The following is a 22,981-nucleotide window of genomic DNA, read 5'->3' as shown; positions in this document are numbered from 1 at the left end:
CGTCCCGGGAGAGGTAGGAAGGGCGGGCGGGCGCAATTACGCACGCGCCGCGCCGCGCAGCCCCGGGGTGGGGGCGCCTCCGGCACGTGCGCCTCGCCTTCCGTGCTGCGGACGGCGAGGCGCTTCGGGGGAACGGAGGGTGCTGCCTGCCTTAGACCCAGGAGTCTCCCTACGCGAGAGCGCCTCTGAGGGCGTGCAGAGTGCGCCGCCGCTAAAGCACCAAAGACGCACGCCTTGGGCAGGGGTGGCCGCCAGCTTAGACGGCTTCATGATGGCTATGGTGCCGTGGCTCTACAGCTGGAGGCGGTGATGATTTTGGGTACCAGTTGTTTGAAACCAGGCGAGTGGCTCTTGGGCTCATGTTCTGTATCCCTGGTTTCTTATTTCGGCACCTGGTTGGCCGCTGTGACCCAGAAGATTCTTCTCATGTTCTTATGAATGAAATCAGGCAGGGACATGGAGCCGGTTTAAATAGTTTGAATTGGATTTTGAATTAAACGTGCAATTAATTCATAGAACTGTAGAGATGCAAGGGACCACTAGGATAATCTAGTCTGGCGTTTCCCAAACTTGGGTCTCCATGTGTTTTCTGACAACTCCCACCATCCCTAGCTACTAGTCAGGGATGATGGGAACTGTAGTCCAAAAAAGGCTGGAGACCCAAGTTTAGGAAACACTGAATTCTAGACCAAACCCCTTACAGTGCAGGAATATTTTGCCCAACATGGGGCCCTGGGTGTATCCAAGGGGGAGGGCAGCAGCTGCCCCCCACCAAGTAAATCAGTAAAAATACTTAACTGAGTTTCTCCCCCCCCAAAAAAAAATGAAGGCTGCCCTCCCACAGGATTTATTGGGGGGGCAGAACAGAGTTATCTATGATGCAATTGGTCAGTTTTTATTTATTTGCTTGATTTAGTGAGGGGAGCAGCTGCACCCCCTGGCTACCTCCATGCATGGAGCTTGAACCCTTGAGATTGAGTTACAGGTAGGTAGCCGTGTTCGTCTGCCATAGTCGAAAAATAATAATAATAAAAATTCCTTCCAGTAGCACCTTAGAGACCAACTAAGTTTGTTCTTGGTATGAGCTTTCGTGTGCATGCACACTTCTTGAGAGTGAGTCTCATGTTCTACCGACCGAGTTATCCCAGCCTGTATTGTTAGCTTTGAATTTTATTGTGTTGTCACCTTCCTTAGGATTGTGTAAACCACTACCGTTAGCAATGCTTTTTATGGGGGGGGGGCCCTCTGGAGAGGAGCTTATGAAACCAAGGGGGCAGGGGACCAAAAACTTTTGGGATCTAGACCACCTGTCTCTTTGCAACCTGTTGGCCCACTCAGAAAACAAGCGAGAGACGTGATTGACCTGTTTCTCTGAGGGTGGGAAAAAAAGAAGTCGAGACTAAAAAGTAGGGAAGATCTTGTGGCGCTGCCACTGCACTGAGCAAAGAAGCCAGTGTGGTGTAGTGGTTAAGAGCGGTAGACTCGTAATCTGGGGAACAGGGTTCGCGTCTCCTCTCCTCCACATGCAGCTGCTGGGTGACCTTGGGCTAGTCACACTTCTCTGAAGTCTCTCAGCCCCACTCACCTCACAGAGTGTTTGTTGTGGGGGAGGAAGGGAAAGTTTAATTCAGCGAGTCCGAAGTGTCTTAAGAAGGCAGTCCTGGCCTACCTCACAGGCTTGTTGTGGGGATTAAATGAGGAGAGGGGAGAACCACGTATGCCAACTGCAGCTCCTTGGAAAAGGTGGGGTGCAAATGAAATGGAAAAAATTGTGAAGCATAAGGCAGAATGCAGTAGTGGTGCCCGCCCAGTGAAACACCCTCCCATCAGATGTCAAACAGATAAACAACCACACAACTCCTCGAAGACATCTGAAGACAGCCTGGAAGTTTTTCATGTTTGATGTTAGAGATTTCAAAGTGCCTACGTGCAGAAAGTCAGCTTATCACCTCTGTAGCAATTACCAGTTGGCAGAAAGCCAAGATCTGCTCTCTCTTCAGACCCTTAGCAACGACCTGTGATTGGTCAATGAGTTCCTAAAGAATGAGCTCTGTGTGAGAGCTGGGTTGGTTGGTTGTTAGTGGTGTACTGAAGGTTGAGAGAGAGAGACAGAGAGGAGAGTTTTATGTTTTGTTTCTTTTATTTGTAAAGTCTGTACATAGTAACTTATGGATACTAGTTGCTGCAATAAATACTGTATATAGTTATCCAAGTGAGTTGCTGAGTTCCTGCGTTGTGCTGTCCAGTTAATGCTCTACAGCCAGAAGCTTCAAGAAAACCTGCGGTTAACTCTGCTGTGTCCAGGACTACGTTATTTCCTGACACTAAATCTTAAGAGATGTTTTGCTGTGTTTTTATTATGTTGAAATCTGGGGGCAACACAGTCACGTGGCCAGGGTATAAGTAATATTATTATTATTATTATTATTATTAATCTATACGCTTTCATTTAATGAACGTGGGGAGCTTTTCTTAAAAACAAAAATTTAAGATACGAGTAATACAATATAATTTTATATACACTGCTAAACCTAAGAACCGTTTCTCAGCATTCGTAAGTCCCAGGTACATGAAATCCCCTGTTCAGCACATCAAACTATCGCACGACATAGAACAGGCTCTCTTCACTTTGAGCTTTTTCCAAAGAGGTTCTTCCTGCCTTCATGAAATGAGAACAGGGACATGTAGAGTTTGCAGCGTGTCTTCAGGCCACTTGGACAGCCTCGTCCGCTAGCCGAAGGCACGTTCCCTTCAGGCAAAGCCAATTCACACCGTTTGGATTTCCCTCTCAACGAGCTCGCTTCCTCTTGCTGGGCATGAAATCTGGCAAACAAGAGAAAGAAAAAGTGGCCATCGTCCAAGAAATCGGGAAAGGAAAAGGATTGAAGAAAGCCAAGCCCAAACAAGAAAGATTTATCAGTAAAGTTTTTAGGAAGAAATGGTGAGAAGAGGAAGGTTAGTTTACACGGCTTCCCACAGCGAGGAATTATTGTGGAATGACTTGGGAATTATAGGGACAGATCTACCTAAATTGCATAGAAATTTATTTACGGATGCTACTACAGCGTGCCTGGCGTGCTTTGGTCCATGGGGTCACAAAGAGTCGGACACGACTGAACAACAACAACTACAGCAACAAGAATGTTACTTGCCCCAAAATGGAAAGAAGCATAAGTCACAACAAAGGAAGAAGGGATACAAAAACTTAGGAAATATGCAGAAATGGCGAGGCTTACCGGAAGAATAAGGAATCTAGATAACAGACTCTTTATAAAAGAATGGAAATGGGTTTATTGAACATTTACAGATAAATTGCAAACGGATAAAAACATTGGCAGGATTATTGTAACAACCTGCAGTTTTAGGGGAGTAGATAGTTACGGTAGATAATTAAATGAGTAAATTAAATGAATTTGGATATGCAGATGGTATGAAAAAATAAATTTAAGGAACCGCAGAAAGAGGGGGAAGGAAGTCAAATTTTGAAATGTTAAAAGGATTGTAAAATTAATGAAATGTATAAATTTGAAAAGTATGAATAGAAAACTACCATGCTTTTCCATGTATAAGACTAGGTTTTTTTCCATAAAAATTATACTAAAAAGTGTGGGGGGGGCGTCTTATACATGGAGCCATCTCTCCCCCCTCCCAATTTTCTTAAATTTGAGTCCCCAAAAATAGGGGGCCTCTTATACATGGGGGTGTCTTATACATGGAAAAATACGGTATTTAAAAAAAGAGAAGAGGAAGGCTAGCTTGCACTACTTCCCACAACACGGACACTCCAATGTACCTTTGTCACTAGGGTCATCAATATCTTCATCATCATCCTCTGCAATCACAGGCATACTGAGATTCCCAGCACTCTGCTCCTCTGTCAACTGCAACGTCCCTGCAAAGGCAACACCAGTCTTGAAAAGGAACTGGTTTCCATTTCAGCTTAATAATAATAATAATTTATTTGTACCCCGCCCATCTGGCTGAGTTTCCCCAGCCCTTCTGGGTGGCTCCCAATCAAGTGTTAAAACAATACAGCATTAAATATTTAATAATAATAATAATAATAATAATAGCTACCGTATTTTTCGCTCCATAAGATGCACTTTTTTCCTCCTAAAAAGTAAGGAGAAATATCTGTGCGTCTTATGGAGCGAATGGTGGTCCCTGGAGCTGAATTGCCCAGGGGCCAAAAGAGGATCATGCTTTTTATTTTACAAAGAGAAAAGGGGGTGTTGAAAGGACCCTGCTCAGCAGCTGATCAGCAAGAGATCGGGAGAGAGATAAGAGTCCCCGGCTCCCTTTCAGCCCCATCCTCCATTGTTGAATGTGCTGCAGAGGGAGGTTGTTTGTTTCCCCAGCGTCATGTGACTGGCTGATTAGATTATCTGTCTGGAAACTGTAGGAAAGGCTCCCTTTCCTTTAGAAGCTGCAGAAATGTGAGTTGAACCCCATAAAAATGGGGCTTTTCCTCTTTGCTTTCCCCCCTTTGCAAAAGCTTTGCTTTTCCCCCTTTGCAAAAAAAAGCTGCAAAACTTTTAGCTGATCCTCAAAAAAACAGGGCTTTTAGAGGAGGAAAACCAGAAAAATATATTTTTTTTTCTTGTTCCCTCCTCTAAAAACGAGGTGCGCCCTATGGTCCGGTGTGCCCTATGGAGCGAAAAATATGGTATGTCCTTGCTGGTCAGTTTTGCAGATGCAGTTACTCTTTCGGGATGCGGGTTTTTAACAAAAGAAGCCTAATAATGCAAAAGACTCTGCAGAGCATCTCTTTACCGATGATATTTCGTGGGGAACAAAAAGACTGTCAACGCCTAACAACCTTTGGTCTCAGCGATGCAACTGACAACCCCAAAATGGGCAGATCCGAGACATCTCCATATTCACGAATGGAGGTGGAAGGTGCGGACTTAATGGAGAAACTTGAGGAACAAAGGAAGGCAGGAAGGGGGAAAAAATGATTGTAAAGAAAGATGGCTTCCTCTGAGGACTCCGATGAACAAATACAAACTGATCTGGAATCATAACGAGAACGGCTGTTGTGCAATGTATTTCATAGCTCGTGTGATAATGAAGAGAGCGTGGAACTAGGTTGAGTTACAAGAATACGGGAATATCAAACTGTAATTCTAAAAATAAAAATAAAAACAGCTTTAAAAAAAAAAACACAGGATACTCTCTCATTATCTTCTGCTAATTGCTTGCATAGCTGCAGCTGACTGAATTCTCTTCCGATCTTCTGTTAAAGAGGCAGATGAACACTGCCCTTACTTCCCCCTGCAAGTATCTTGGATCAACCATTCGTATATTTACGAAAGAAGGAAGCTGTCTTATATCGATTCAGAGCACTGGGCCCCATCTAGCGCAGTAATGACTACACAGTGATCCGCCGGGATTTCAGATGGGACATTCCCAGCCCTAGCTAGAGGCTAAACATGGGACCTTTTGCGTGCAAAAGATGCTGTACCCCAGAGCCATGGCCTTTTATAAGCATTTACAAAGTTTGGGAGGGTGGGGGAGGTGTTATAACACTTAGTAAAAGTAAGTGGTTTGCAAAAAGATAATAAAAATGCAACAAAATTAAGTAAAAAGTCCCCTGAAAATTAGATAAAACCTGTTCAAGATGACTGCCAGTAGGCCATCCCGTACAATCCACAAGATCAGGGGTCGGCAAATTTACCAAGCCTCGGGCCGGTTCCTCCTGCACCGATCACACGGCAGGCCGGAGGGCAGGGGAGCACGTGCCCATACGCATGCGCACACGCTATTTCCGGCGCACTTCTGGGTCGGCGGAACACCGGAAATAGCTTGTGCGCATGCGCTACGGGCCTCCTCAGACCCGGAAGTGTGCCAGAAATGACGCTTGCACATGTGCACAAGCTATTTCCGGTGCTCCGCAGACGGGCGTTGTCGTGGGCCAGATACCTGAGTCCCTCAGGCCGTATCCGGCCTGCGGGCCTTAGTTTGGGGACCCCTGCACAAGATCATCAGAAGCACGATGGGCTGAAGGAGGCAGCGGAAGGCACACACACAAGACATTCACATCCCCTCCCCTATGGCAACCAGTCAAAAGATGCTTTTATCAAAGGATGGCCCTTCCCAGGAATTGCTCAAACTGCGCAAATTTCAGGAGTGAACACGTGTTATGTGATAGCAAAGCATTACAACCCCCTCTCCCCTGCCAGACACACACACTTCTGTTTTGGAAAAGGGTTTCCCTACCCCTGCTTTTCAGAGTTTCTTTCTTCCTCCTCGGCTGCAAACTTTTGCTGGCTTTCTTAGCCCTTGGCGATTTGGATTTCCCACGATCTGTCGGTTCGGAAGACTCCAGATTAACTTGGCGGTGCCGTCTTGATTTGGAAGCCTAAAACATTTGGGTGTTTTTTTTAAAAAAAAAAAGCCAGAGAAATAAATTAAGCAAGAAGGAAAACAAAATTTTAGCAGTGTGCAGGGGGGACGGGACACAATCAAATGAACTGTTTGGATCTTGCCACTGCTTAATTCTGCCACCTGTAATGTTGTCATATGCCATATTCCTTAACAGAATGATCACGAAGGAAACATAGGAATTCAATCCCTTGGCACAGGGTAGGCATGGACACACAAAGGGGGGGATCCAGATTCTATTACCCACTAGTGTTATAAAAACAGCAATTTCACCGTCACATGAAATCATGAATCTCTTACTGGTACTTCAAGGGAGCAGTGTTAAAATTGTTAAATCCCTCATCACAACCCTAATCGAATTCACCCCTTCTCCCCATGGCTGTTTTTAAGCTTCAGAAAAAGATGTCAGAGATCCAACTGCAGATATCTAGTCTAGCTAGCCCCCAGTCACTGAGTTCTCTCTGCTGCGTTTTAAATACTGATCTTCCAGTGCTGCAAGTCTACTAGTTGGCCACTGATCAATGCACTTAACTTACGTAGGTGATTAAAAAGATATATCACTTTTTAATATTACAGTGCGCTCATATTTCAACATCAGTGCATGATATTGTGCAAAACTGTTGGACCCAACTAGCTACAGTTGGTTCTTCTTCTTAGGAGTAACCTGTAAAAGACTGAGAGCTTTTCAGATTCCAGAATTCGGGTCATTTTTTTCATATTCATCTTTAACTCAGTAACACAGTCCGTCCTGTGTCATAGGCAAATGATACACAGGTGAAACTTGAAAAATTAGAATATCGTGGAAAAGTCCATTTATGTAAGCAATTGTTTTCATTAGCTACTGGAGTTTAATATATGAGCTAAGACTCATGACATGCAAAGCGAGATATGTCAAGCCTTTGTTTGTTATAATTGTGATGATTATGGCGTACAGCTGATGAAAACCCCAAAGTTGAAATTGTTAATTTGGGGTTCTCATCAGCTGTACGCCATAATCATCACAATTATAACAAATAAAGGCTTGACATATCTCGCTTTGCATGTCATGAGTCTATCTCATATATTAGTTTCACCTTTTAAGTTGAATTACTGAAAGAAATGAACCTTACCACGATATTCTAATTTTTCGAGTTTCACCTGTATATTATAACTTATACTACATTAACACATCCTCAATACATACATCAATAAAATAAATCAGAACAACAAGGAATAGTAAGAGAAATATAACTTTTCACCATACAGAAAAGTAAAGAAGGTACTAAGGAGAGTCGTATATTTCAACTTGGAACCCACTATTGAGATGGAGGAGAATTTCCTGATACTGCATTCCCTTCGCACTTACTTGAACAACTGCAGAGTAAGATTTGGATTTGATGTCCGCTAATGCTCTGGCTCTTTCTAATCCCTGGAAAAGAAAATACTTTTAGCATTGCATCGCCCAGGTGTAGACAATGACACAGTTCCTACAGCTGAGTATTTTGCCCCGAGTTCCCAGGTATCACAATAAGGACCGTATTTTTCCGTGTGTAAGACGAAAATTGGGGGTCGTCTCGTACACGGGACATGGGCATCTGGGGGAATTTTTAAAATATTTAAGCATAGGTCCGGGATATGTTTTGGCTTGGACGGGCTGAAGCGGTCCCTCCTGCTGCCGTTCCCCCTTTCTCTCCCTCCCCCCCCGGGCTGCATGATGGCAACTGGCTCGCCTCCTGAAGTCCCTGCTGGTTCGACCACTGGATCGAGAGCAGCTGCCGACGCTGAGAGATGCCTCAGCTACCTCTCCTTGCCCTTCTTTCCTTTTTTTCCTCTTCCCCTCTCAAACTCCCACCCTGCCCCCAGCCCGCTCACCACCTTCCTCAGCTCAGTTTGCTCTACGACATGCCTTCCCCTGGCTCTTCCTTGGCATCCTGCTTGGGAACCTCCTTCCCCGCAGCAGCAGCTGCCATCGAGGGGAAGTGTGTGGAGCCCCCCGCCCCCCCCCCCCCCCGTCGCTGCCTTTGTGTAAGGACGCTTAGTGGTTGCTCATGAGTAACAGTCCAAGGCAAAGAACTTCTAAAAACTAAGTTCTTTATTGTGCAAGCTATGTACAGCAAAGCAAAGTCTCAAGCGTCCTCTTCATACTCATCAGTGTCCAGGAATGAACTCTTTCGGTTTCTCTTCCAGCAAAAAAGCCTCGGAAACCTGAAACCCCTCCTTCTTCCCTCCTGTGACCGACCACGTAGCGTGGGAACCTGACCTCTATCTCTGCTTTCCCTGTGTTGTCTAGGCTCTCCGACCCCTTCTGAGCCCCTACATTGCCTTCCTATCTCCCCCTCTCCGTCCCCGCCTGAGGAATGCGAAGAATGCGAGCTCCCACTGGAAGAGGGGGAGGAGGAGCTCGTAAACAGTGGACGTGGATCCCTGTACTCTAAATGCTCCTGCAACGCCGGCCGCAGCAGAAGGGGGGGGGGTTCCTGACACTTTGCTTCTGCACCACGGCGAATGCATGCACCCCATGCTGGAAACTTTTGAGGGCAATTGCCCCCCCCCCCAAAAGGTCACCAACTTGCTGCCGCGAATCATCCAGATTTTCACTTCTATTTTAGGGTTTCATTTTCTTAATTTTGAGTTCAAAAAAATAGGGGGCGTCTTGATCCATCGGTTAAGATCTTGAAATTTGCCGATGACACAACAGTTATTGGGCTTATCCGGGAGGACGATGAATCTGCGTATAGGCAGGAAGTAGACTATCTTGTTTCGTGGTGCACCAGAAATAATTTGGTGGTAAATGCCAAAAAAACAGTGGAAATAGTAATTGATTTTAGAAGGCACATTTCCGTCCTGCCGCCACTTTCCATCCTTGGCAACATGGTTGTAATAGTAGAGTCTTTTAAGTTCCTGGGCTCTATAATTTCTCAAAACTTAAATTGGTCAAGCAACATCAACAGTATTATTAAAAAGGTCCACCAGAGGTTGTATTTCCTGTGTCAACTAAGGAAATTTAAATTGCCCCTGGAAGTGTTGATCCAATTTTACAGAGGCATCATTGAAACTGTTCTCGGTAATTCTATTACTGCTTGGCACGGTACAGCCTCCAAGACAGACCAGAAAAGGCTCCAACGAGCAGTAAGAATTGCAGAAAGGGTAATTGGTGCTAGCTTGCCTTCAATAGAGACACTCTACGCTACCCAAGTTAGGAAGAGAGCAGAGGGAATTGTCGCAGATCCTTTGCATCCCGGTCATCATTTGTTTGACTTACTTCCATCTGGACGTCGCTACAGGACTTTATACACAAAATCGGCCAGGCACAGGAACAGTTTTTTCCCTTGTGCCATTCAATTGTTAAATTCGTAGTTGTGTAGCGGAAGGGGAGGTCAGTTATGGGTGGGGTTTCTTTGCTGTGTCATTGTATTGTTAGTGGAACAGTGTTTGTATAAAACAAAATCGAAAATTCTTTCTAGTAGCACCTTAGAGACCAACTGAGTTTGTTCCTGGTATGAGCTTTCGTGTGCATGCACACTTCTTCAGATACACTGAAACAGAAGTCCAATGTAAACATACCTTATACAAACAGTGTTTGTATAAGGTATGTTTACATTGCAATGTAGCCGAAGCAAAATTCCAAGTATATTAGAAAATGTACTTGGCTAATAAATTATTCCTTCTTTCCTTCCTTCCTTCCTTAGACATGGAAAAATACAGTATTTCCTTACCTTTGTCCCTTGCGAAGGACCCTCCTTTTCATTTGTGGCTTCCTCACCCACAGTGGCCAAGGCCGGCTCCTGGAAAGGGCAAGACATTCCACAGGGATGAAGACTGAAATACGGAGGCCTTGGTCTAGAACAGCGGCTCCCACTGGCCCCCTGGTTACATGAACCAAGCGCTCCCTACCCTACTCTATGAAAGGCGTTATTCAGAATAAAATTCAAATCTGTAACAATTAATTGCACATTATTCAAAATCCAATTAAAATCCAGTATACCTGAAGGTGCGTCTCCACTCCCATCGTTCAGCCCAGACACTGAGGTCCAGCTCCGAGGGCCTTCTGGCGGTTCCCTCACTACGAGAAGCAAGCTTACAGGGAACCAGGGAGAGGGCCTTCTCGGTGGTGGCGCCCACCCTGTGGAACGCCCTCCCACCAGATGTCAAGGAAATAAACAATTGCCTGACTTTTAGAAGACATCTGAAGGCAGCCCTGTTTAGGGAAGTTTTTAATGTCTGGTGCTTTATTGCTTCATTATTTATTATTATTATTATTATTATTATTATTATTATTATTATTATCATCATCATCATCATCATTAATTCTGTTGGGAGCCACCCAGAGTGGCTGGGGAAACCCAGCCAGATGGGCAGAGTATAAATATATTTATTATTATTATTATTATTATTATTATTATTATTATTATTATTATTATAACTAGTTTAATGAATTCAACGGCACTGACCAGCTTGATCCAGTGATACAAGCTCTTCAAAGTCTGATAGTCATTTACATTTCCAACGAGTCCCCCCGCACCACCCCTTAGTGCCCCCCTAGATGACCCCGCTGCTGCCCAGGGGGCGGTACTGCCCACTTTGGGACGCAAAGGGCCAAAGCAAGGTACTCTAGAGATCCCTGACATGCAATGAGCACTGCGCATCAAATTTAATACAGATAGAACGCGCCCCCTCATCTGTTCTGCATAGTTTGTCGTGGCTATTCACATATGACCAGTGAACTGGCTCTCTCATCTGCTTGGAAAACGGGCTGTTCTCTTGTCCTGTTTACACAGCATCGTGCCGCAAGTGGATCTCTCTCGATCTGCCCGTTCTTTGCTGCCCGCAACAAGACGCAGCGCAAAGATTGCCTCTGCAACAGTCCAAACAAGTGTGCAATTCACACACCCCTATATTGTCCCCATTAGCTTCTAGATGCCACCTAAAGACAACACAAATTTATACTGTTTGGCACTCCACAGCGAGAGCCCTCCAATCTGCATTGCTCCTGCATCATCAGTACGTCAGGATTCCACGGAAACAGAGGTAAGCAATGCGCAAAAGCCAACAACTAAATGGAAAATCTCCCCAGTTCAGCTCTCTGTTCTGCACAGACCTGCGTTTGCCTAAACTAATTTTAAGGCTTTGGGGTAGGACAGGCGGGACACTTTAAAAAGCGCAGCATGGGCTGCGAAGTGAGAAACGGCATTTCCAATCACACAGAAGAGCTTCAACAGCACACACGTGAACGAAAAATGAAGCCACCTACCTCTTTGTTCTTCTGCCACTCTTGATGCTCCAAAATGATGTTCTTGAAATTGTCTATGAAGTCGTCTTTTATCAGATTAAGAGCCTTGTCCGGCTGGGACTGGCCCTCGGAGATCAGGCACTTCATCTTTTGGTAGTGGTCGTGAATGTTCTTAGCTTCCTTAAAATGTAAATAAACGTATTGAATGGCAGGAAAGCTTTGGAAGCAAAAGTGAAACTTAACCACTGAAGACTTTGAAAGATCGCAACAGAATGTTCTCCCCCCAGGGAAGTTCGCCTGGCACCTTCATTATACACCTTTAGGCGTCAGGCAAACGTTCCTTTTTAACCAGACCTTTGGTTGATCTGATCTCCATTCTATGCCCTTTTAAAATGTGGGGTTTTGGGGGAGGTTATTGGGGTGTTGTTTTTATTTTGATTATATATGTTGTGGCTTTATATTTTGATTTTTATTCTGTGAACTGCCCTGAAACCTCCGGGTATAAAGTGGTATATAGATTTAATAAATCATCATCACCATCATCAGACTTTCTTCATTCATGTTTTATTCTGGATTGTTTTATTTGATGTTTTATTTAAACCACATTGAGATTTTCTCTTAGATTTCTCTTAGAAATATAAAGCAGTATAGAAATGAAATGGGTACTATTATTATTATTATTATTATTATTATTATTATTATTATTATTACATTTATATAAAGCCCTGTACCCACAGGTCTCAGGGCAGTTCACAACATAAAATCGCAATATAAAAAACACAAAATGCATAAAATAAAATAAAAAAATTCCTTTCAGTAGCACCTTAGAGACCAACTAAGTTTGTTCTTGGTTTATCTGAAGAAGTGTGCATGCACACGAAAGCTCATACCAAGAACAAACTTAGTTGGTCTCTAAGGTGCTACTGGAAGGAATTTTTTATTTTATTTTGTTGTGACTATGGCAGACCAACACGGCTACTTACCTGTAACAAAATGCATAATCAAAGTAAAAACAAGAACAACCCAATAACACCCCCCCCAAAAAAAAAATCAGAGGGGGGGGGAAATAAAATTTAAAACACACAATATTTGTAATAAAACATTTTAAAATAAGCACCCATCAGGTATCGTCATGGAGTAGATTAAAAGGTCAATTTAACTGTCTTTCAGATCAAAACAATTTAACCATTGGGGTTTATTTTTCCCCAATTATAACCATTCATAGAAGCATGTGTGCATGGAGGGACAGAATGACATTGCTAAATCAGCAGGCTAGGCCACCTGAAAGATGCTGCAGCAGAAACAGCAGAAACGTTAAGAACATGATGCAAACTCCACCTCTAAGAAGTCGTCCGGCTTAAGCATTGCAACTCGGTCGTCCGGATCCCTGAACTCGTTCCTGGACTCTGTCTTCTCCTGCATGTTCTTCTTAGTCCTAAAGGAAAGCTAGAAAGAGGAGGTCGCGTCAGGATAAAAGCAGAAGGGAAAACTGGATGAGCAAACGAAAGTGAAATGCCACTGAGATTTCAAGAACTCTGTAAGGTAAGAAACCTAGGCAGGAATCACCTGACCAGTCCCATCAGTGGTAGCCCTGACCCCAGGGTGGATAAAAATCAATTATTATTTTTTAATAATAATAATAATAATAATAATAAAATTAATTGATTTTTTAAAAATTTAAATCAGTTTTTTTTTAATTTAAATTGGATTTTTAAAATAAAATGCTTTTGGAAGAAAAATCTTTCCAAATATAGTTTTCTATTGATGTTATAGTCCAAAGGCTATTCATCAGGAAATAAGGATTTGTTTTAAGTTTTTCATGCGTGCTAAAACTCAGTCTAAGTTTAAAAATAAAATAAAAAAATTGTTTGACCGCATCAGTTAACAAACATGGATACATATTGTTTTAGTTAAATAAATTGTTTAAATTGTTATTAAGAAAATGATTGTTTTTCTCCTTCCAACAGCAGAAAAGTTGTCAAAATATAAACGGTTAACTTACTAAACCTCACAGTAATTTCATAGTTATCTGTCTATGTATTTCTAATATGGTAGTATAACCAAATCAGTAATTTTTTTATATAACTGTAGAAACTACTTTGAAAATTTATTATCCCGAAAATGAAACCTTCCTCTGGTTGCAAATATTAAAATTATACCAGCAAGAATGAGTCTTTCTGTAAAAAAAAAACACAACGATTTAAATCAAGTCTTACTGACAAGTGATTTAAATCGATTTAAATCAAATCCACCCTGCCTGACCCCATTCTCACCACAACACAACCCCTGAAATTGGTGGGGGCGGGGAGCACAAGAAAAAACCCAGAACAGCATGGCAGAGGATGGGAGGGAGTATCATTCCACCTGGCAGGCTGGTATGTTTGCGCAGATGGAGTGACTGTAAGAGCACAGCCTTTCATTCTACCCTGTGCTTCTACAAAGTACATGCTACAGGTGGGTAGCCGTGTTGGTCTGCCATAGTCAAAACAAAATAAAATGAAAAATTTCTTTCCAGTAGCACCAGCAGATACAGTGTGTATCTGAAGAAGTTTGCATGCACACGAAAGCTCATACCAAGAACAAACTTAGTTGGTCTCTAAGGTGCTACTGGAAGGAATTTTTATTTTATTTTGTTTTGACTATGGCAGACCAACACGGCTACCCACCTGTAACTGGAACTATGGAAGGCACCACATTGAGCCGCATGAAATGGAAGACCATCAACCTCACCAAGTAGTGTGTATCTGAAGAAGTGTGCATTCACACGAAAGCTCATACCAAGAACAAACTTAGTTGGTCTCTAAGGTGCTACTGGAAACTACATGCTGTTCATCACAACACAGTCTCAATAAAATGTTCATTTCCACACAAACTGGCATCGGAGGCCATCATTTAAAAAACAGTCACCATTAAATTAACCTGGCGCCAAAGAAACACAACAGCTGCACACATCCAAGCGCTGTTTTTTTCAATTACAGACGTGTCCCCCCACCCACCTATGTGCATTCCATTCATACACAACTAGGAAATAAATAAATACAGTCGTACCTTGGTTGACAAACGCCTTGCAACTCGAACGTTTTGGCTCCCAAACGCTGCAAACCCGGGAGTGAGTGTTCTGGTTTGCAAACATTCTTTAGCCAGGGCGGCTGTCTACCAGCTCCATCTGGTACGCAGGCTGAGACCCTACCTGCCCGCAGACTGTCTCGCCAGAGTAGTTCATGCTCTAGTTATCTCCCGCTTGGACTACTGCCATGCGCTCTACGTGGGGCTACCTTTGAAGGTGACCCGGAAACTACAACTAACCCAGAATGTGGCAGCTAGACTGGTGACTGGGTGCAGCCGCTGAGACCATATAACACAGGTCCTGAAAGATCTACATTGCCTCCCAGTACGTTTCCGAGCACAATTCAAAGTGTTGGTGCTGACCTTTAAAGCCCTAAACGACCTTGGCCCAGTATACCCGAAGGAGCATCTCCACCCCATCGTTCTACCCGGACACTGAGGTCCAGCGCCAAGGGCCTTCTGGCAGTTCCCTCACTGAGAGAAGCAAAGCTACAGGGAACCAAGCAGAGGGCCTTCTCGGTAGTGGTGCCCGCCCTGTGGAACACCCTCCCTTCAGATGTCAAAGAGATAAACAACTACCTGACATTCAGAAGACATCTGAATGCAGCCCTGTTTAAGGAAGCTTTTAATATGTGACATTTTAATGTATTTTTAATCTTTGTTGGAAGCCGCCCATCTGGCTGGGGAAACCCAGCCAGATGGGCGGGGTACAAATAATAAATTATTATTATATAACCCGAACGTCCGACGGGACTTCCACAGCTTCCGGTTGGCTGCAGCCGAGCCTTGGAACGGACTTCCAGAACAGATTCCGTTCGACTTCCGAGGTACCACTGTAACTTCAAACTGGGAAAAGGCAGGAGAGAGCTGGAGAGTCCTCGTGGCTCGCAAGGAGACCATCCCCGGAGCCTGAAGAGGACTGATGGCCGAGGAAGCCCTGATGAAACCCAGAAGGGCAGGAGGGCTTTGTTTAGAAGGTTCAGCCTCCCCGCCTAACAGCTAATGCATGTGGTATTGAAGCAAAGTAAAGGTAAAGGACCCCTGACAGTTAAGCCCAGTCTCAGACGACTCTGGGGTTGCGGCGCTCATCTCGCTTTACAGGCCAAGGGAGCCGGCGTTTCTCCGCAGACAGTTTTACCGGGTCACGTGGCCAGCATGACTAAGCCGCTTCTGGCGAAACCAGAACAGCGCACAGAAACGCCGTTTACCTTCCTGCTGGAGTGATACCTATTCATCTACTTGCACTTTGACATGCTTTCGAACTGCTAGGTTGGCAGGAGCTGGGACCGAGCAATGGGAGCTCACCCCGTCACGGGGATTCGAACCGCCAACCTTCTAGCGCATGTGGTATTGAAGCAGCAGCAGCTGCTTTGCAATGCATCCTAAATCCAGTTCCATAGCTTCGACTCTAGTTGGAGAGAGAGTTGTAGGGACGGAGAGCAGGAGGGAAATGGGCACTTAGAGGCTTTTTAGCGGGTGCTCCCCACTTACGCGATTTTTGCTTATGCACACGGGGGGGGGGCTCGGAAGGTCACCCCAACGTTACTTGGGGACAATGCCTATACGATTTTGTTAATATCAATCCAGTAACTCACAAATTTAGGCATTGCTGTGAAATGGAATGCTCTGTCCACCCGAAGCTTCCGGAAGACATAGGCAGCGTCGTAATGCTGAGCATCTAACAGTTCCTGTTGGAATTTCATGACTTCAGCCCAGTCTTTGAGCGCAACCCTGATCTGAGGAAGCAAACACAGGCACGTCTTCAAATTCAAGTCAGAAAAACGCAACCCAAAAGCACCTATTAAAAGCCTGTAAGCGAATGCAAGCAGGATTTATTTATTTATTTTTATAAGAATTTATTAATTTTTAAAAATACCAAAAAAATAAACATACAAAATACAAAATACAAAACAAAACACTATCACAATACAATACACTACAATACAACCAACATACAAAAACAAAACCTAACAAACAAACAAACTTATCTTATTTATAACCTTCTTTTGGGACTTCCTCACGTCCTCTCTTCTGCGTTCATTTCCAATATACTATAGTAACTTTATAACATTTTTAAATTCTTCTTTCTCAACTATTCTTAATCCTTATCTATCATCGTATATCTATAATCTTATTCCTAACAAAAATTGCAAGCAGGATTTATACCTTTTGCTTTGGTTGGCACAGTTGTGTATTGTACAATCCATACAGAAGATAAAGGGCACCAACTCGGATCTGGAAGGTGTAGGGAGGAAAGCAGTACGGCCACACCAACCCCAAAGCTTCCTTGGTGAACTTTATCTGCTCTGGAGTCCTTATTTTACCACTAGGATGAAAAAAGAAAAGATACAGCATGGCATTTGTCAATCCCATCAGTTATACGTCAAGAAAATACTACATCAATGATGACAGAAGAGGAGGGTCAACGCTCAAGGGTTTAAGCAGGTCGCCACAGGTTGCCCTCAGATGCTTAGAAAGTTGGGCTCATTTTAATCCGTTTAAGCATTTTAACTTTTGTACGTGGGCTGATGAATTTCTCTCCATTTAACTGTTTTATCTCTTTGTAAACCGCTTTGAGGTTTTTTTTAGAGTCAAGCGTTGAAATAAATAAATAGAACTAACAAATAAAACTAAAATGAAATGAAATAAATGAAATAAAACGTAGCATTGCTTGGGGGGCGGTTTGTTTTGTTCTTGTTCCAAGTTAAATGGGGAAGTTTGGGGAACCCTGATATACATTAAGGGCAAGGACGGGGGCGAAAGATCTGCACAGGGATCCGCTGCCCCAGTGGATCCCGCCGGAATGTAGTATTGGATGGGGAACCGCAAGGGTCATCCAATCCAACCCCGCCTCACAATGCAGGGCTCACAGCGGACCAAACCCCTTCCTTCCCTCCCACCCAGCCTGCCATTATTTATTATTATTATTATTATTATTATTATTATTATTATTATTATTTATTCAGCTCAAGTTGCTGCAGCCAAGCCACTTCTTGGAAGGGGCGGCAAGGGGTGCAGGCACTCTGCCCATGCCCAGGGGCTACACTCACTAGAAGATGGTGTGGAAGCGCAGCTCCCTCCACAGCGAGGCGAAGTCCTCGAAGCGGACGCTCTCGGCCTGCTGGAAGCAGCTGAGCAGAGCCTCGCAGTCCGCCTTCAGGCCCGGCCAGCCGGCGCTCATGGTCAGTGCCGCCGCCGTCTCTCAGCACTGGCGTCCCCACTGCGCGTGCGCGCTGCCCACTTGTTGTGGCTGGAGGAGAGAAAGAGTAAGGTTAACCCTACCGCTGCCGCTCTAGAAATAACTCCTTAAGGGGTCGCGCTCGCCATGTGTGTGTTGCCTTTTTAAGAGTCGAGCTCACGTAAGCGGAGGTGGGCGACTACATCCAATTAGAGCCACGGTTTAGTTGCTCGCTCCGCCCCCTCACTTAACTCCCATCCCTTTCTATTTCGGCTCTTTGGTCGAGTCTGGGGCTCCTAAGCCCCGCCTCTGGGCGATGGTTTAAAAGGGTGTTGGGAGCCGGGCCGTAGCAGCTGCAAATAAGGTTGCTGGTTCTAGAAAAGAGCCGCCTCTATAAACTAGCCCAATGAGCTTTTGGTGTTTTATCAACCTGTGTGTTTTTATTTCTTTGTTTCGCAAAATTTGCATGCCGCTTGACTGCAGAGAAAACCTCAACGCGGTTTTACAAAAAAAGAGAAAAAAGATAAAGGATGACATCAGCACTGAAAAATGTACAAGCGTAATTTAAATATACAGAAAACAAAACAAAAAACCCACAATAGACTAGACTTTAAAACAAATTTAAAACTCACGCAAACTTTCTAAACATCTGGGTTCTAAAGTACAGTTGTAAATTCTTCTTCATTTCATTGGTTTTTTGCTTTTTGTAAACCGCTTTGAGGGGGTTTTTTTAACCCCCCCCCCCCCAAAAAAAAATATTATTTATTTAGGCTGCAGCCCTAACCTCACTTACCTTTGAATTCACTACCCCACTGAATTCAGTTGGAATTACTTGTGAGTTAACATGGTTAGGACTGCAGTCTCGGTATATCTTTCTCTCCCAAGAAAAAGCTACAGAATTGGAACATTAGATCTGCATGCAAACATGTCTGTCGAGCACACCGAGTAAAAAAGCTGCTTTTCTGTGAAAAGGGCTACCATGGGAAATGTGATGATATAAAATTAGGCTGAACCTAATTTTATATCAGTGATTTGACACTGTAATCCTGTGCTGGTTTACTTGCAAGTAAGCCTCACTGTGTTCAATGGGATACAGACATGTATGCATAGAATTGCAGTCGTGCAGAGCTTACTTCTTACAGGGCTTACTTCTGAGACATAGGATAGTGCCATTAGCCTGCAGTCCTGAACACACTAGGAAGTAAATAATCCATTGATCACACACTGGGGGGGGGGGGGGAGCAGGGCAAGACATGTAGGATTGCTCTGCACTTAGTTATTTGATAGTGCAATCCTGTGTCTACTGAGAAGTAAGTCCTACTAAATCCTTGAATGGTTTTTCAGACCAAAGCTCACAATTCAAAAAAGAATTCATGCAAAACAAACACAAAATTTTGTCTAAAGTGTATAACCTGTTATTAGAATGGGAAACAAAAGACGAGCTAGTTAAAGCCCCAATGATGCACTGGGCAGTAGATATAGGACACAACATAGATTTCATCTTCTGGGAGAAACTTTGGAAAAGCGGCTTCAAATTTACAGCATGTTATTCTTTGAATGAGAACTATTTGAAAATGATTCATAGATGGTATTTAACTCCAAGTAGGCTTGCTAAGATTTACAAGACAGAATCAGATAAGTGCTGGATGTGTAAAGAAGTGGAGGGAACGTTCTTTCACATGTGGTGGACATGTAAAAAGGGGGGAAAGAGTATTGGGAAATGATTTATAATGAACTGGAAAAAGTGTTTAAAATTACTTTCCTTTCTGCTGAAACTCAGACTGAAATTCCTAGATGTCAGAAAAGGTTATTTATGTATGCAACAACTGCGGCCTGTGTTTTGTTAGCCCAAAAATGGAAAGTGAGTGAGGTCCCAACTAAAGAATGGCAACTTAAGTTTACAGAATATGCACAACTTGCAGATTTAACATAAAGAATAAGAGAGCAAGAAGAACATATGTTTAAAGAAGATTGGAAAATATTTATTGAGTATATGGCAAATAACTGTGTACAGCTGAAAATGCTGGCAGCATTAAGATATATTCAACAGAATAAATAATTTTTGACAGATGTAATAGTGGAAAACCGATTGGAATAGTTATTGTAAAATATGCAGGGATGTAAGATATGCAAAATGAACCATGGAAAGAGAAGAAAGGAAGTCACTGGATATTTTAAAATATGTAAAATGTTTATTTGAAATTGTAAAACAGAAAATTTAATAAAAATTACAATAAAAAGAGAAGTGAATCCTATTGAATTCAACAGCTGCCTTAGACAGGGTCAATCTACTCGGTCTAATCTGGTGTGGTCTATTTACTCAAGATTTTCTGGCACTGACTGGCAGTAGCTCCCTAGCATTTCAGAAGGGGGGGGGGGTTGAATCTGGGACCCATGCATCATTATTAATCACAATGAGTCAGCAGGATTGTGTGTCTGCAAAAAAGAAAAAGAAAAAAGATTAATATTCATTCAGGCTACATTAGTTAGACACGCAGTTTCCAATTCGTGAGAATTAACACTGCCCTTTCTGTACCTCACCTCCATCATCCATGTGTAACAATTCTTTGGGTCGATTCTGTAATAAACCAGCTAACACATTTCCCTCTCCATAAACAGGAACCGGAGCTGGTCCCTAGGGGCAAAAAGGACAGTGGTCCAAAAATAACAGCCACTTGATCTCACTCTCCTCTTCCTGCATTTTATATAATCTCTCACTCTCTGCTTGCTCCCATGTAAGGTGTGCCTGGGGGGGGGATGACACCCCCCTTTCATCATCCTCTGTCTGGCTCTGTCTAGCAGATTCGGAATGAAATGTCTCAACAACAGTTGTTTTAAATTACCGGTACTTTCTTTTGCCCCCCCCAAGTGCTCAGAAAAATCCTCAGTTTGGAAACTAGGAAACTAATTAAAAAATAATTAACGTCAGGGAGTACCTTTCATGTGGTTAACAAGTATATTTTGCAAAATTACAAAGAACACGCCTTTTTTCATCTTAACCTAAAACTAAAACAAATTCCAATTATTCTGATTATTTCTACTTTTAGTTAAGAATTTTTATTCGTTTACTTGATTTAGGAGGGGCACCTGTCCCACCCCCCACCCCCTGGCTATGCCCAGGGCTGTGTTCAGTGATGGGGACGCATCCTGACTGAGCAAGAGTCCTGAGGGAGGGTCACCAAGCGGTGACTCTGCATCCCCATCCCCGCCCATCCCATCGCATGCAGGCGGAGTCCAACATGCCAAAACACACGTAGGAGGGCAGTCAAGCAAGGAACCCTCTTCGCTGATGCAGGGAGGGGAGCGGCGGGAGACGCCCGCGGCTCTGTCTCGGGTGCTGGACCGCACGTATAGTGGGCGTGGCTCGGCTGTCCCGATTGGCTGGGAGCGGCCGGAACGTTTGACTCATTTGCATCCGCCTCCTGCATCCTCTTCTCAGCTCCGAGTTGGAGCCGGCGCAGCAGGGCACACCAGGGCAGACAGCAAGGATGGGGAGCGTCTCTCTCCTCGTACGCCTCCGTCTTAAGGGATTGTTTTGTATGGTCGATCTGGTGCGAAGGAGGCGAGGGGATTTTTTTAAAAAGCGCTCTTAAGAGAACTGGTTCTCTCTCGCGCCATCCCGGGTAAGTATAATACTGGGTTAACTTATCGGTAGTGAGTCGGTTTTAGTGGTGTAGTAGAGTGCACTTCGAAGCGACTGGCATGAGTTTGGCCAAACTGCGGGAGGCAGTGGAGGATAGGGGTGCCTGGCGTGCTCTGGTCCATGGGGTCACGAAGAGTCGGACACGACTGAACAACAAAGAGTGCACTTAGGTCGGGTTGCCATGCGTCCTCTTTTCCCAGGACACATCTTTTTTCCTGCGTAAAACTTGAGACACTTTTATTTGCTTTGAATGGCCATCAGTGTCCTCCTTTCTGCTCTTCAAAATATGGCAACTCTAGATGTACTTTTAATAGTTGCATAGATGAAGGAATTTGGGCAGGCAAAACGTTGTGCCTCAGAATATTGCTTTAAAGGGGGCTAGACCTGTTCTCTGAGAACTTGTCTATCAGTGGCCAATAGCCATGTGGAACCTCCACAGCTGGTGATAGTGTACCTCTGAATACAGTACTGGTTTTCAAGCTATGAAAAGTAGAGTAAGCTCCATTCTCCTTTGCACCTGTTTAGGGAAATAGTTTGGCAACAGACCACCCAATCCACACAGATGGAGGGCTGCCTTATCATTGCCAAGAATGTAAAACTTTTTGGAACTGCCATCAATAGTTGGCTTGTAGAGTTAACTTGCAGCCTTAGTCAACATGAAGAGAGTGCAACTTTGCTCTCATTTCTGCTACTGAACTTCTCTAATGGACCGACAATAGTGTATTTGGGAAGGGAAGTAATGAAAGAACAGAAGCAGCTGATTAAAACATACACAAAAACATTGTGAGCAGGCAATTACATTTTACAATGTATTAAATATGAGATAGTATGTTGTGTTTTATAAAAATTGTAAAGGGATGAGATGAGACCTGGTCAGCACAGCAAACTGTACATACATTTTCTTTTAAAGTTGCCAGTTACTTGAAACTAATTAAGGTAGCTATTCCAGATGCAAATAATTAGCCTAACGTCAGCAAGACATCATACAAAATAGCAAACATTTATTTGGTTGTGTGTAGGAATTCACTTTAAAATGTCAGTTATAAGCAGACTTAAGCTAAGATAGCATAGTTAAAATCAGAGTTGCACACAAGCATGTTACACTTGTTTCTTGAATCTGAATCAGGGCTCTGATGTGCAAAGAAAGGTATCCCTAATTCTTTCTAAGGGACACTTCCTGTACTCCTGGCTACATTGCCAGGCATGGTGGAGAAACCAACAGACCACTGAACTAGTTTGCTTAGGAGCATGGCATTCCATTACATTATGCATACACTAAAATTCAATAGCACAAAATGTGGCTTTCTTCCTCTTTAAAAAAAAAAAAATCACCAAGTTACCAGGATAGCTCCTTGCCTTTTCTCCTAACTAGCAAAATCGGAATATATTGTGCAAAAGTTTAGAGGCTGCAGAATTTGGATTGCTTATGTGCAGACTGAGCATGTGCATGTCCAGTATTAAAACTGTACTGTTTACTACTAGAGCTAACATCCCTCATGTT

The 22,981-nt window shown here is 43.6% G+C and overlaps 1 protein-coding gene across 1 annotated transcript; it reads right to left on the bottom strand.

Annotated features, from left to right (window-relative positions):
- Positions 1–2,477: 2,477 nt before the first annotated feature.
- On the bottom strand, positions 2,478–17,851 carry SNAPC1 (small nuclear RNA activating complex polypeptide 1). Its single transcript, XM_033174221.1, has 10 exons — positions 17,710–17,851; positions 16,826–16,985; positions 16,255–16,395; positions 12,932–13,039; positions 11,615–11,773; positions 10,080–10,148; positions 7,730–7,792; positions 6,220–6,361; positions 3,794–3,892; positions 2,478–2,823 (listed from the first exon to the last, which is right to left on the bottom strand). The coding sequence occupies exons 1-10, from the start codon at positions 17,838–17,840 to the stop codon at positions 2,789–2,791; spliced, it is 1,107 nt and encodes a 368-aa protein (XP_033030112.1). The 5' UTR covers positions 17,841–17,851; the 3' UTR covers positions 2,478–2,788.
- Between the last annotated feature and the right edge of the window lie 5,130 nt (positions 17,852–22,981).

The sequence above is a fragment of the Lacerta agilis genome, chromosome 1, assembly GCF_009819535.1.
Source record: "Lacerta agilis isolate rLacAgi1 chromosome 1, rLacAgi1.pri, whole genome shotgun sequence".
Classification (NCBI taxonomy): domain Eukaryota; kingdom Metazoa; phylum Chordata; class Lepidosauria; order Squamata; family Lacertidae; genus Lacerta; species Lacerta agilis.
The sequence above is the reverse complement of the archived record's forward strand: the minus strand, read 5'-3'. Positions and strand labels throughout refer to the sequence as shown.